Raw genomic sequence first — 14,857 nt, 5'->3', positions numbered from 1 at the left:
CTGCATAATATTAATAATATTCTTTTTCATAGACATTTTGCATGGAAATTCTATAGATAGTACACTAATTTGTGAGCTAAAAGAATATTCAGCAAGTTTCTAATCCATATTTAAGGATTGCCAAAGGCTTCATGTTTTGTCAACTCTTTATCTTACTTTATTTGGCTTTATCAACATTTTTGTGAATTTAGTATTTAAGAAGCCTGCAGTAAAATGCTAGTTTAGACAATATATGAAATTTGAGACCTTTGATGAGTAGAAAATTAATTAATAGAATCTGGAGTTACAGCATGCAGGTTTATGGATAAATTCTGTCATAATTCATATTGTTTTTAGATGAAGACAAGTAGTATTAGCCAAGGTAGTGATTCCAAAGTCAACATGCTATGTGGATTAGGCTGCCTTGGAAAATCAGGTGGAAGAGAGTAAGTTGCTCTAAAAATAAAAAAAAATAAAAAATATGTATGCTGTAATTACATGACTTGTTGAAAATATAGTGAACACAGAATTTTGGAAGACTAGTCAGTATGCACTCTGCCTATGTATTTTGCTTTAAAAGGTGCGCTGGGTAGTTTTTTCTTCCTAGGCCTAAGAAAGAGTTTGGGAAGAAGAGAAGGTACCATGAATTATTTTTCTTCCTTGTCAGGAAAATACTTTGATGTATAAATCTTGGGAAATGCTCTTTTCTGTATCTCAAAACTCTGAACATTCCAAAGTGTGGTGACTTTGATGGAAAGGATGGTCTTTTGTGAGATAAAGAGAAAGAATATTTTTTTTTTTACATGGACTGCATTCAAGGTTCCACAAAGTTTTAAAACTTTCTTGTTAGTCTTTTGCTCTGTTTCAAGTGTTTAGTGACAGTGTTAATTATAAAATTGTTACTTTTCTATTTTGTTCCCTTTTTCATTTAATTTATACTATTTTTGGAAAACATAATTGTCCTGTATATAATTGTGGAATAGCATTTCCTCATCATAGTATTCTTTCTGTCTCTTACCTTGAGTCTCATAATTTTTCATATCTGTTGTCCTTATTTATTACTAAGTCTGCATTTTTATTCCATATGATATGTCAACAGGAGCACGTTGTATTCTGCCAGTTTCTGCAATCTAAATAGTGGGAAATCCTAATGCTGTTCTTCCAAGAATTGTTCTAAGCTTACGTACCCATTGAGCTATATTATTTTTTGTAACCGAAACCCAAAATTTGAATGATACAACGTGCCGATTTCATACTGCTTGGCATGCTATTTACTTGTTTATTTTATGTTTCTTTCAAGCAGGGGGAATCTTCAGGTATGTTTATGGCCAATAGCTGTTCTTGTGAGCTAAGCTGCGATGATGACGATATTTTCCCTTCATCAGAAGAGGGTGAACCACAGAAAAACATTCCAGTCCTCTGGAAGTCTTTGAAACATAATACTTTGGATTTCAGTGAGTCTTGCACAGCTTTCATTAGAAAAATAATATTGAAGATTTCATGCCGTGGTGGAGTATGCTGTTAAATTACTATAAGAACACTCCTGAAAAGAATGTTCGTGACCTTTAATAACCAGCCTGAAAAAAAAAAAAAGAGATCATACTACAATGCAGCTTTCTGATAGGAATGAATAGATCTCTAGTAATGATGAATTTCATGTTATTTTACAGAAGGAGCATAACCCATTTTTCTTCTTTCTTTCAGAAAACACACATTTATGCGTTCTGTTTGTGTGAATGAAATTACTATAATATAATCATTTGAGTGGAGGGATTGAGTTTTATTTAAAAGGTCTAACTACACCTGTACTGATACTCTACTGTTTTTTAAACAGAAGCTAGACAAGCAAACTCTGAAACGAAGTACAAGATTCAACCGTTCAACCTGCTTATTTAGTGTATGAGTCTTTCCCCACCCAGGCAACCTCAGGGTGACATGCATGATCAGGTTTAGCAGCCTAGCAAGTTACTGTCTCTTAGGTGAGCTGCAGTAACTAATCATATGCCTGATACTAGCACTGCCTCAAACATGAGGCGATTAATGCAAGATAAACCCGATTTCATAGATTGGTACCTCATTGAATTACCACAGCATCACTGTTACCCTACACCCAAAGATTAGTAAACTTTTCCTGAAAATTAAGTTTCATAACGTAATGGTGTTTGATATTGAATGGTATTTATGCCCTTGAATATGCGTAAGTGCCTGGTGGGATGTTAAAAAAAAGTCTAAACGCGTTATGCATTTGCTAATATGATCAGAACCAGGTTAAATACCTAACTTCCACTAAAATTTGGCATATAAGTTTGAAAATCTGTTCCTGTGTCACTTAGATTATTTTGAAAATTTTAGCTTTTCAGTGTCACGTCTTATGCCAAGTCTGTATCAAAACAGGTAGAGAAATTGTAAAAGGTCAGCAAAAATGGAAAGGAGGAAAGAAAGTACTGAAACTCTCAGCTAAGTACTACTTGCAGGCATATTTTCTGAAGGCAGTGTTGGAGAAGGATTTGTCAAGTAGCATTTGGAAGCTTTGTTACCAGCACACTTACTTTTAAGTTTTGGTTTATATCTGTTTGTCTGTAAATATTTTTTGAAGCTGTTTTTACAGTTTGTGATTTTTTTTTTTTAATATTTTTCTGTAGAAGTTCTTCTTACTTAAAAAATTTAAAATATATTCTAGGTTAATCTGAAATCTTTCATTATTATAATCACAGTGCTTTTCTTTATTTCCCATAGCCAAGATGTTTGGAAGTTCAGGAAAATCCCCGAGTGGTTACCAGTGGTTTTCAGGTATCACAGCCCACTTCCTTCCATCAAAAGGCAAAAATGCTCAAGAGGCAGCAAGGGAAGCATTTTCTTCTCTCCGAGGTGCTTTATTCAGTTAATGTTAACTATACTGTTTTTAATATGGTATTAAGTAAGAATCTGTATTGTCGTATGGTTTTATAACTTTAAATGTTGTGGTTGGCAGTTTGCCATTGCATTTTGTATTTGATTGGAATCATTGATATCAAGACTGCCAGCTTTAATACTGAACACATCATAATTTGACTGGCTTTTGAAGACCCTAGAAAGCCAGAGTAGTGTTCATATCACTGTAACAACACTATTTCCACAGTACTTACTTTATAACTTGCTTTATAGCTTTCTTGCAATATATACTGTGTGTGAGTGTGCATGTGTGCTGTGGATGTTGTCTACTTGCTAAAGCACTTTTGTAGCTACCATAATTTTAAATTAAGTTTCCTAGAAAGCTGTTGCACATTTTGGCATCTAGGATTAGGTCAGTAGCAGTAAATCTCATTTATATTCTTAATGTAAAGGAGACATTGCTATCTTGGGAATCATGAAATCCAGGTCCCTTACTATCCATCCCCCTCTTACAAGATACTGACATATAAAATAAAATGTGAACATTTTTGTTTCATATTTTTTTTCATTCTAAATTTTAAATAAAGCATGTTTACACAGGCTTCTTTTCATTCATAAAAATTGAAATAATTTTTAGTATCTAAATGGGTAGGCTCATATTCATGTTCATGAATTTGTGTGAGGTATTGTCCTGTAAAATCTTTTTTTTTTTGCATGGGCAGCTGAGTAGTCATAATTGAATATAGGATGATAAACCCTAGAACTTTTTTCAGAAGCAAAGAAGTTCTACTTTGTAGAACATCATTAAGCTAGTTTTCAGTTGCTTAGAAATCAGCAAGGTGGATGTGATCAAGCGTCTAGTAAAAGACAATAGTATTTAGTGTAAATCTTCTCATTATATTTGAATGGAAATCTGCCAGTACAAACATTATATAATTTGCCTTAGCATCTGTTAAAAAAGATGTGTCTTTGACTAGTACAGTAGCCTATTGCTTTCAGCAAATTACTTGCATTAGCTGTATTATAGTAAAAAAAAAGTGGTAATATTCTGATCCTTGGTAGAAAATGCCAGTTCTCACATTTTCTTCTGTTTTTCTCTTTTTGGAAGTGGGTGTGGAAGACTGAATGAATTATGGTTCTGTCACGGCAAAAGAAACTATTTGTTTCTGAGAACTTAACTGATCTGCAAATATGCACAAGGCTTTTTCTGAACTCACGATCTATACAGCAGTTCTGTGAGAATGGCATAAGCACAGTCTTTTTAACCTCTTTGCTGGGTTAATTGATTTAATCACCTCTAAAGCAGATAAGTGCTGCCAAAGGGATTCAGAAATGGAAATTTATTACTTGATGTTATGAAACATGGTTGTTCTGTAAAGTGGATGGAATTCTCTTGTGAAGCCAAGAATGGGAGGGAATGCAGTACATCACTGTTTACATTTATTTTCTTAAACTCTTTTGCTAAACTTTTCTTTAAATATGATTGGAAGATGACAGAGATTGCAGTGCTTTATATATGAAGTAGCTCTTGTGCAGCTGTACCATGGCAACGTTCCAGAGGCTTGAAGGGAACTACATAGATTGTTATTACATGAAAATTTAGTTTAAAATGCTACTTCCTGTAGACAGTTTGCATACCATCTTTTGTGGCTCTTAGCCTATGGATCCTGGATAACCCATTTAAAAAAAGTAAGCTGTACTTTGGCCGATATTACCTTTTGGGTCAGTTCTTTTTAGGCAGTTTTGCCTAAGTAAGGATGAGTCTCACCTGACTTTTTAATTATATAAGTTCTTAGGAGCAGTGAATGGCTTGAAATTAGACAGAAAGGCTGTATGGTTTCCCTGTACATCCTAGAGATGTGCTGTGTAAGAGTCTTCTCCTTGGGAAACAGAACTTGTTGTCAAGAACCCAGGTGGTGGGTTGGTAACTAGTTCATTTATGCCTTTCCACTAGATAGAGTGCTTTGGGAGGTCAGTTTTATTCTGCTTACAAGCTAGGGGCAAGCTATTTCCAATCATTCCTCTAATTATTGCAGAGGAAAAGGATATTGTACTTTTACTTACTTTAAGAAGATTTTTTTAAAATAAAGCTAGAAGTTACAAATTTATCCAAATCTCTTTGCCTTCAGTTTGCTCTGATACTGTTATGTGTCCACAAGTTAGAGTTAGTTTGTTGGCTTATGCATTTTAAATTTAGACCGGGGCAGGGGGAATGGGGGTGTCAGTTTGGGCTTTTTTCTCCCCTCCAGTATTCCATATAATGCTGCAGAACTTTTAACTGCAGGCCAAAACTCTTTCTTCTTGACTAAAATGCTGGCTGAAAATTTGAAAAATGTCCTTGTTTCCTCCTTGACTGGTGACATAGCAGCTGGTATTGACCTAGAGATTGCTGTCAGGCAGCATTCAAATACATACATATTTCTGGACAGAATTATCATTGTATGCTAATTTCTCGGCTCATATTTCTGGAGATGTATCTTGACTTAATAGTAGTTCTATGTCAGTTGCTATATAATCTTTTATATCACTTAGTGCACACTTCCTTTTCTGTCAGTGAGAATTCCCCTTTTCAGATTGCCAACACTAATAGCAGTATGACTAAGTAAATCTGAGACATTTAGAGCAAAATTCAGCATTGGTGTGACCAAACTAACCTTTATGGAAGAGTGCCAACTCCTGAACTGTCTTTAAAAGCACAGAAAAGTTTTACGCAGAAAGTATTTGTTTCTCACTGAAGCAACAGCCAACAGAGATTGTCTTTATACTCTTGTACTTCTCCACTGGAAAACAAATATAAAAGTATATACAGGTACACACTGTAACATTAAAGGACAAGATCCCCAAAGCTACACTGAGAAGAACTTTACATAGCTCGTTTAAGTTAGGTCACATGGGACTGTTATTGTATATGTTCTATATTCAGAGAAGATTTTGTCTTCATTTAGTTTCTGTTGCTCATGAGTTACAAAGGGTCCACACTGCAGAGCTGATTCACGTGTCTTGTTGTGGTATTGACTATGTAAGAGTAATACATTCTCCTTAAGTGCTATGACTGGAATCTTCTTGCATACACATTCAGATGATTGTGACTTCCCAGTATCTTTTCTTTAACTGTCTGCTTGAACTTGCCTCTGCTCTCATCTTTCCTTCATTTCTCCTGTGGGCACTTCTGTTTCCCATTGTCTGTCTTGCCATTTATAACTCTTCGTTTATGCGGAGATTATTATTGTAGTGAGGGTTTTTAAAAACAGCTTAGACAAGCATCCCTCTGGAATACCATATAAATATCTGATCTTTTCTTTGAAGAATGTGATGCACTACAGGACTTCTTATTGTCCCTTCCAGTTCTATACTTTTGTGATTCCAAGTCCTTTATAGATTACTAGCTGTCATAGGCTGAAAATAAAAAAAATAGGAGATAATAAAACTTACAGATACAAGGAATTCGGACTGTTACGTATCTCTATACGCATTAATGCATGATATGTTTTCTTTGGGCGAGAATTCGCCACTGCTCAGGGTGGATAAAATTTATTCGTATTCTGTTTCTGTATATTTGGAAAACTAACATGAGAAAGAATTTCATGAAAAAAATAGGTATTATGTGGGGAAAGGTAATAAGTTGCAAAGCCTTCAGTCATGTTTAGACAACTGTTAGGTTATTACCAGTTGATTTTGCTGAATGAAACCAGGATGCCTATGCTGTCTTTCTACACACATTTAAAATATTCTGTCTTTAACAGCTATATTATTTTTATCCTGCAGCTAATATGACTTCAGAGGGATTGAAACTGAAGGATATTATTTTGGTTCATCTGTATATGAAGAGCATGAAAGATTTCAGTGTTATAAATTCAGTTTATGTGACACAATTTGATTTGTGTCCACCAGCAAGGTAGGATTAGAGTACTGCTATAGTATATTTATGCTACTGCTATAGTATATTTATGATACACTATAATATACTGAATTATTGTTACCATATTTATGAAGCTTTTGTCCAAATGTTTGTGCCTCACAGACTTAGAAGTAGACTTTTGCTGCCTTTTGGAGTAATCACATCAGGTCTGCTCAACTGAAAAACACTAGGGTCAGAAATTCTTGTCTTAATATATACCATAAGGTTTATAAATGCTCCCCTTAAATGGACTTACAGAAGAATGATACATTTTGCAAGTCTCAATTCTCCTCTGTGACTTGATTGAACTGACAACTCTTCTGTATTGGTGGGATTTTGTTTGCTTTTCTTGTTTCTTTGCCTCCCTTGACCTGCTGGCAACGCCCTTCTGAATGCAGCCCAAGATATCACCAGCCCTCTTTGCCACAAGGGCATGTTGCTGGCTGGCATTGAACTTGGTGTCCATCAGGAGCCTCCAGGTCCTTCTCTGGACCTTTGAGCCAGTTGGCCCCCAGGATATACCGGACCATGGGTTTGTTCCTGCCCAGGTGCAGGACTTTCAAGTTCTCCTTGTTGAACTTCATGAAGTTCCTGTGTGCTTTTTTCTCCAGCCTGTTGAGATCCATCTGGATGGCAACACAAACCTCTGGCATATCAGCCACTCCTCCCAGTTTTGTATCTTCTGCAAACTTGCCAAGGGTACACTCTGCCCCATCATCCAGATTATTAATGAAGATGTTGAATAGGACTGGGCCTGGTATAGACTCCTGGGGTACACCACTAGTTACTGGCTACCTGTGAGACTTTGTGCCACTACTCTCCACCCTCTGGGCCTGGCCATTCAGCTAGTTTTCAATCCACCTCACTGTCTGCTTATCCAGCCCATACAGCAACAGCTTCTCTATGAGTATGTTATGGTAGATTGTTTCAAAAGCCTTACTGAAGCCTTACTATCAATGATTATTAAGTCTTCCTAAAAGTGATGAGGTTTGGAACCTTCTAGGTCCTTGTGACAAACCTTATTCACCTTGTTCTCTTTATTTTGTTAAATACAAAAGCAAAATTGTTAGCTGAGGATGTGCCCGAGATGCACATCATGAGATACTGGGAGTTGTTTCAAGACAGTACCAATATCTACTTACTCTGTTCCTTTTCTTCCCCTGCTTGGCTGTGGTTGAAGATGAATACTGGACTAGATGGATCTTTGGCTTGATCCAGTGTGGTTGTTCTTAATATCTTGTGTTTCCATCAGATAATGATTGTTAGTGAGTAGCTTAGCTGCACTTACATATTAAGTAAGAATGCAAGTATGAAAAGAAATTATTTCAGACTTCTGAATACTCTGATGCTAACACTTTCATTCATAGATCCCCAAATCACAGCTTTTAAATATCTGTTGTACAGAATTTTAAACGTTGCGTCCAAGTCCACCTCTGACATAATGAAACAGCTTGATGGTCTAGGTATGCAGTATGTGATTCCTGTGTTGTTTGGGTGTGTTGGTTGTTTTGGTTTTTTTCCATTGGAAACTGGATAACAAACACCTAGCCAATGAAATTTTTGTTCTGTTTTTTTTTAAAAGTTGTGTGTTAACGCTAGTTTTCCATTTGTAAAATTTATTGCCTTTGTCAAAAGGGCTTTTTCCTTATTACAGTAATTCATATTCTTAAGTATCTGAGATAATATGCTCAGTATGCAGAACTGCCATAGCTTGAAAAATTCAACTTGGCTCATAGGTTAATACAGGCTGGAAGGGACCTCTGCAGGTCATCTAGTCCAATCCCTTGCTCAAAGTAGGGTCAACTGTGAGGTCAGACCTCATGTCTTGTTCATATTTTTTAAACCAACTGTTTAGCAATTTTCTAATGTAAAATACTATATTTGATACTCTTATTACAAAATATGAAGTGTAGTATAGGCATGTGATTTTTAAGTATAGCATGACAAATAGTTCAAAGACATTGTTAAGATAATGTATATCATCATAGATTCACATTCTCCTACACTGTCTGGGTGTCAGAAGAGACTAAAAGAGGGCAGGAAGAAGCTTCTTCAAATGCTGATTGCAGGCCAGGATTACTAAATCACAGAGGGATGGAGTATTGGTTGTGTGTGCCTTCAGAGGAGGGATCTAGTCCCAGCTGTAAACTACACAAAATGAATCTCCACTCCTATGTATGTTAAGTTCTCTTTATGACACTTCTCCTGATTTAGCTTCCTTCATTTCTCATGCTGCTGCATGTTTTAAGCCTCCACATTTGCATAGTGAGCCACGTAGTCTTCCATCACTAAAATAACATGTAGAAAGATTAGGAAGTTGCAGGAAAATGGCTTTTTATGATTATATTTATGGAACAAACAGATTTATGTTGCATTTCGTCCAGAAGAAAAATTATACAGCAGTTTGCATGGCTGCATCATTGCATTATGCACAGAGACCTGGTTGTGGGAGTTCTCACAAGCAGTATGCTGGAAGCACTGACTCAAGGGTGTGGATCTGCACTAAATTTGCAAAATTGTCTTGAAAATTTACCAGCCCAAGCAGAAAATCCATTCATCCACACTTATGATGATGGTAATGAGGAAAAAATACTGTATTTGCATGTGGGAGGAGGGGAGAAAAATAGTTTTCTTGGAAGAAATAAGCAAGATGAGAAGAATTTTGTAAGATTATGTTATATGATATGTAAAGAGAACAAGTGTTTTTTTGTTGGATTCCTGCTGGGAGCTAAATGACTTTTTTATGCATGGACTGCAAATATAATTATTTTTCAGGCTTTGAAATGTTGATTTCCCCCTGTATATCCCCTGCTTTTTCACTGGCCACATGCAACAGACCGTCTGTGTGTCTGTCCATTCTGGCACTTAGTCTTCCTTGGAGCAAACAAAAATGAACTTTTTAAATGAATGCTTAAGTAGGTTTTCAGTCCTGTCATAAGTGTGTGTCTGTCATGCAGCTTGAGGTATAACAGAAAAATATGCTCAGTATTGCATGATAACATGTGAGAAGTGTGTAAAGGAACAATAAGCTGCTGCTTTTTAGAACCTGAACCTCTAGTCCAACCATTGGAAGGAGATTCAGTGAAAAATGCATGGACGTAAGAATATGATGATACACTCAGTCTGAAGGCTGCTTAGCATAATTTATCTGGCATTGCCAGAGTTCTGTGGTCAAGGTTTTTTTAATAAAAGAATTCATGTATTCTTAATAAAGTAATACACATTATAAAAACAACCAAATGGAAATAAGACATTGGATATGGTGCTAGTTTCTCCTTCGTAACGGAGATTATCTTGCTGGAAGTCTGAAGCTGATCATTATTTGGAGAGGAGAAAACAATGCAAATGCTAGCAGAGTATTGTGATACCATAGCTTTTTGTTGTTGTTGTTCCTGACAAAATTTCATAACATAGTATCCAAATGAAAAAACTATGGAAAATAAATGCTGAAACTTGGTGCAAGCAAACTTTCTGTTTGAAAAAAAATATTTGTCTTGTGTTTTCAGAGTATGTGTGGAAACCCTTTTACCTGATGGAGTACTGTTTTGCATTGACTGCCTTACACATAAGTATGACATTGCAACAGATGATGTGTTACGTGATGAAAAACTGGTCATGCATGTACAGAGCATTTCCCACTGGGCACCTGCTAGCATAGGACCTTACAGTCAGTCCATCAAGGTAGGGAATCTTTGTTACTTCATGTGAACTGTATGTCAGTGTACTGAAATGAGTACAGTTATAAAGTCTCCTTCTCTCCCATCTGAATGTGCAAAAGAAAATGTGTAAAAAAAAAAAAGAAAAAGAAAAATTAGCATTTTGAATTTATATTTTTAAAACTTTTGAGCAAAACAAAAACTTAACCCACATCAGCCTTTCATTTTGTGATCATAAGACAGGTTAAATTAACTCTTTGCAGAGAATCTCAAGAACAGCCTACTTCTGTTGTATATTATAATTAGACCAAGTAATTGTGTTACACATACACTTTTATAGTCTGCCTAGAATATAAAAACAATTTAGGAACATCTGAGGATATTTGAAATTTGTTTGCTTAAAGCGAGCAAGTTCAAACTTTTTTATAGGTAAGTCAATCCTAAAATATGTATTTAATGAAATCCCTCTTGAGGCTCTTCGTACTGCTTAACCATTTAAAAGTACAGCAAGGTTTAAGAACTGTTCTTTTTTTCAAATTAATAACAAACTGAATAGAATATTACATACTATTTAAAAGTATGAAAAGGAGGCAGTAAAGTATCATGGAAAAGTGGACCAAAACTTTGAATAAAAAGCTTTTTTCCTAACTTGGTACCTCTTGCCCAGCTAGTACCATTCTGACAAATGATGAAGTATCTCACCTTTTCTGTTGCAAAAAATGTATATATCACTTTCTTACCAATACTCCTCTTGTGTAGTACATTGTCCAGTCCAAATTATTGTGTTGTGCAAACTGATTTAAGCAACATGTTATAGCATCTGTTTAAATTTCCTGAAACTTCTTTGAGTCTGCAAACCCACTTAGTATAATGGCCATGGAATTGTACTCTGTTTTGTCTTTGTACCATTTTATGAAAAATTTCAGGAATAGTATTTTGCTTCAGAAGCTGATGTGGAATTTGTTTCATTTGCAGGATGAAATATTGGTAGATAACTACTGTATTAACCTTGTGGTTATAGCAGGGTGGGTTTATATCATCTGTGCATATCCGTTTTTCTTGAGAAAGCAGAAAGTAGGTTTATTAAACTTTCTTCCATTCAGTCTTACACCTTGACAGTCATAATTGTATCACATCATACATAGTCCTTCAAAGATAAAATTTCATAAGCTTTGCACCTTTGTATTTGCAGGAACTTCTCTGATATATCATTGCAACTAATCTGTATTACTGTCCTGGAGCTGGCATAGACTAAATTTAGAAAAGGATGTGAACTGAAAATTGCTTTAGTAACCCAATGAATAGTCCCGTGCTGCAAATGAACAATAAGCAGGCACTGCCAGTCTCTTGGATCTCCTGATGGTATGGGACAGTCAGCATAGCCAAGGAAAGGCTCATTTCTCTTCAAACATAGTGTAATCAGGAACATTGGTCAGCAAGTTAATCATTAAGGAAAACTTTCCATTGTTTTTTGTTTGGGTTTTTTTGGTTTTTCTTTCCTAAGGGAATGTTTTAGTCAAGCAACGTTATTTTCCCTTAAGGTGGAAAGTAAGTATTTTTACTTCTAAAATCCAATGACCACAGGAGTAAAGAAACAGTAATGAAAAGCTGTACCTCTGCTACAGGATCACTCATCATCCTTTATGGCTAAGTTCTGTCTCTAGCCCACAAACATCTGTATGGGGAATTGATAATATACATACCAGCAATAGTTTTAATTTTCCTTTGACAGATTTTGCCTTACTACTATGACCAATGTGGTTCATCCAAGTATCAATATTTAACGTTATCCTGGTTTTATCTTGCTAAGAATCCTTGACTTTTTGGTAACATATTTCTATTCTGCAGAGCTTGATCCAGTAAACATCAAAAGAATATTCTTTTTTTTTTATTTATTTCAGTAAATGTATTATAAATATTTTTTTTCTTTCTGAAATAGCATATAAAAGATATAACCTATAAAACCTTTTCATAAGAATACATCATAGAGGAATGTGTAAGTGCATAAACAATATATTTGCATTTGAAAATTTATTAATGAAAGATATGGATCTTGTATCTTCTTAAATGTGAATTTTCCAAAATTAAAATCTTTAGGTGGGTTTTCAGAACTTCCTCGGACTATGTATGGGCAGGTATTAAGCTCTTAAGGTCACCAGTGGAAGTAAAGCACTTCAGTATGTTTTAGGACTAGAATATATTTTCCAGAATAAATAAGGAAGGAACAAAGGTGGCTTTTTAATCTGTATAGTCAACAAAAATGATTTTAAAATTATAATAAATTTATGATGATGAAATGTTGATCAGTTTTGTATGTATGAGGAACAGAAGCTTAATGATCTTAAAACAGTAAATGATTATTACCCGTATGTTGTGTATCTGTAGATTTTTGTCATTTGCTTGATAAAAACTGGACAATTAAATTGTTGTTTTTTCTGTCCAATATGAAGTTTTGTGGACACTGGGGAATCATCATGTATTTTAGCACAGTGGTTTTGCTCAGTTCAGAATAGGCCAAAGACTGTAATATTCAGGGTATTGCAAGTTGGGATTGATGTGCACTGGCTTGCAAGACCACAGCTGGCAGCAGAAAGGTGTAGGTAGTATATGCAAACTATGGAATTCACACTTCAGGCTCAAAAAATCACTCAGCAGAGCATCACTTTAATTCTGTAGGGACCTTGCAGGATCCTGCCAACAGTGCTATGAGGACAGAAAGTAAAAATTTGAAATTTGCCATGAGAATGTCCTGACCTCAGTCTGATAGACACCAAACAACAGTGGCAGAATAAAATTAGGATTTTCAAAGTATTTATAGCAAAATCAAACATCCTTCCGCATTTGGGATTTACGTTCTTTAAAAACAACTTCAATGTTTCTACTTTTGAGAAGTAGACGTAAACTGTTGTAAGATACAATTTGACTGACTTTCTTATAATTAAGAAAAACCTGAGATCATTTAATATATTTTTCTTGGTCCACATGTTTTATTGGTGCAGAAACTCTGCCAATCTTAATGTGTATGTCAGCAACTGGAATATAAGCTACGTCAGAGTTATTGTAAAGGCTATACTGCTGATCCTAGTAATGTATAACAAGTGTTCTGATTATGTCCTTCTAACAGTAGAACCACAGACTATCTAGGCTGTTCTGTCTGCGAATATGTGATACGTGGTTTGCCTTCCTCCAGATCTTTGTTCCGTAGTGAGCACCAGCCCAATTTGTGCTGGTCATTGCTAGTATCTTGGTATTTTTACTAAAGGTAGTACTTCATGTTTTTACTTGCTGTTGTTTATCAGATTAGTATTTTATTTTCATGTTTTAATTCTGTTTTACCAGTGAATTAGAGGATTACAAGCAGTAATTGGTAGCTTGTATAGAAACAGCTTACTTACCATCTTCACAAAAGCTAACAGCACAGTTGCACATGAGGGAGTTAAACATGAAGATGCACTGCAAAGCAGTGTTTGGGGTGAGAAATTTATACTGAGAGCTTATTCATGATTATTTATTTTGTGAGAACATTCTTTGAGCATTTATGAACTGTGACCATAGTTCATTAGAAAAATAATTTTAAAAAAAGCCCAGTGCAGCTGAAACACTAACCACAAATACTTATCTAAGAATGCGTGGAAAGTTGACAGTGTTTGTACCAGATGTTCTTCTAGTATGTTAATGTAATTTAAAACTCTATTTGCACTTACAGTTTGTTTGCTTTGGCAAAGTTTCTTCATGTTTTTCTATCTGGAAATGAAGAAATAAACTGCCACAGTAGAAGTTAGCGTACTCTTATATTCTACAATAATCTTTTGATGGTGACATAATGTATTTTATACACATACAGACATGTATGCATCTATGACTTGATTATGTCTGTTGAAGCTTTTAGCTTTTCCTTGTGACCTCAGTTCTTTCCCTCTGACAGCTGCCAAATCCCAGTTTCACCATCCTTCAGGCATCTTTTTCTCAGTTTTCTTCTCCACACTGTCTGAACTCAGTAGCACAAACATAAAAAACGAAAGAGTGTCCTTACCCTCTGATTCCAATGTTCAGACACCTATAAGTTGATTGAAGTCGGGTTCTTTTTTTTTTTCTGTTTACTCACCTTAAAATAAATTATTTTTTCCTTTCATTTTTCTGATCATCAAGGCATGATATATTCGCGGGTAAGTACTGTGGGAACAATGGTGTGAATAAAGTGTCTTGCATCTGGTTTAAGGCAGTGATGCTTGCAGTGGTTCTAATGTTCCCTTGCTAATTGGTTCCTTCTCTTGCAGTAAAACTGAAAATGGTCTGATAGAGCTTAGTGCACAGTTTGTAATAGGTGGCTTTGAAAGAAGGTGGTGGTGTTGGAAATAGCCTTGTCTGTTATATGCACCAGGAAAGTTTACCTGACTGCTTAAACTATCTGGTTGCAGTTTTCCAAAAGCATGCTTAGCTGTTGTTAAACAAA

At 35.4% G+C, this 14,857-nt stretch overlaps 1 protein-coding gene across 7 annotated transcripts in view; it reads left to right on the top strand.

Annotated features, from left to right (window-relative positions):
* Nucleotides 1-14,857, top strand: part of DPH6 (diphthamine biosynthesis 6) — a 216,021-nt gene that overhangs the window by 87,656 nt on the left and 113,508 nt on the right. For 5 of the 7 annotated variants that reach the window (XR_012650751.1, XR_012650747.1, XR_012650749.1 and 2 more), the window contains 4 exons: nt 1,280-1,433; nt 2,716-2,847; nt 6,616-6,745; nt 10,255-10,429. Coding sequence is in view for 2 of the 7 variants with exons in the window: in XM_075030368.1 (XP_074886469.1) it covers nt 1,280-1,433; nt 2,716-2,847; nt 6,616-6,745; nt 10,255-10,429 (591 nt within the window). In the remaining 5 variants the exon portion in view is untranslated. The remainder of the gene's footprint in view (nt 1-1,279; nt 1,434-2,715; nt 2,848-6,615; nt 6,746-10,254; nt 10,430-14,857) is intronic. The other 2 variants (XR_012650748.1, XM_075030369.1) reach the window with 1 other exon arrangement.

The sequence above is a fragment of the Buteo buteo genome, chromosome 6 (assembly GCF_964188355.1).
Source record: "Buteo buteo chromosome 6, bButBut1.hap1.1, whole genome shotgun sequence".
NCBI classification, from domain to species: Eukaryota; Metazoa; Chordata; class Aves; order Accipitriformes; family Accipitridae; genus Buteo; species Buteo buteo.
The sequence above is the reverse complement of the archived record's forward strand: the minus strand, read 5'-3'. Positions and strand labels throughout refer to the sequence as shown.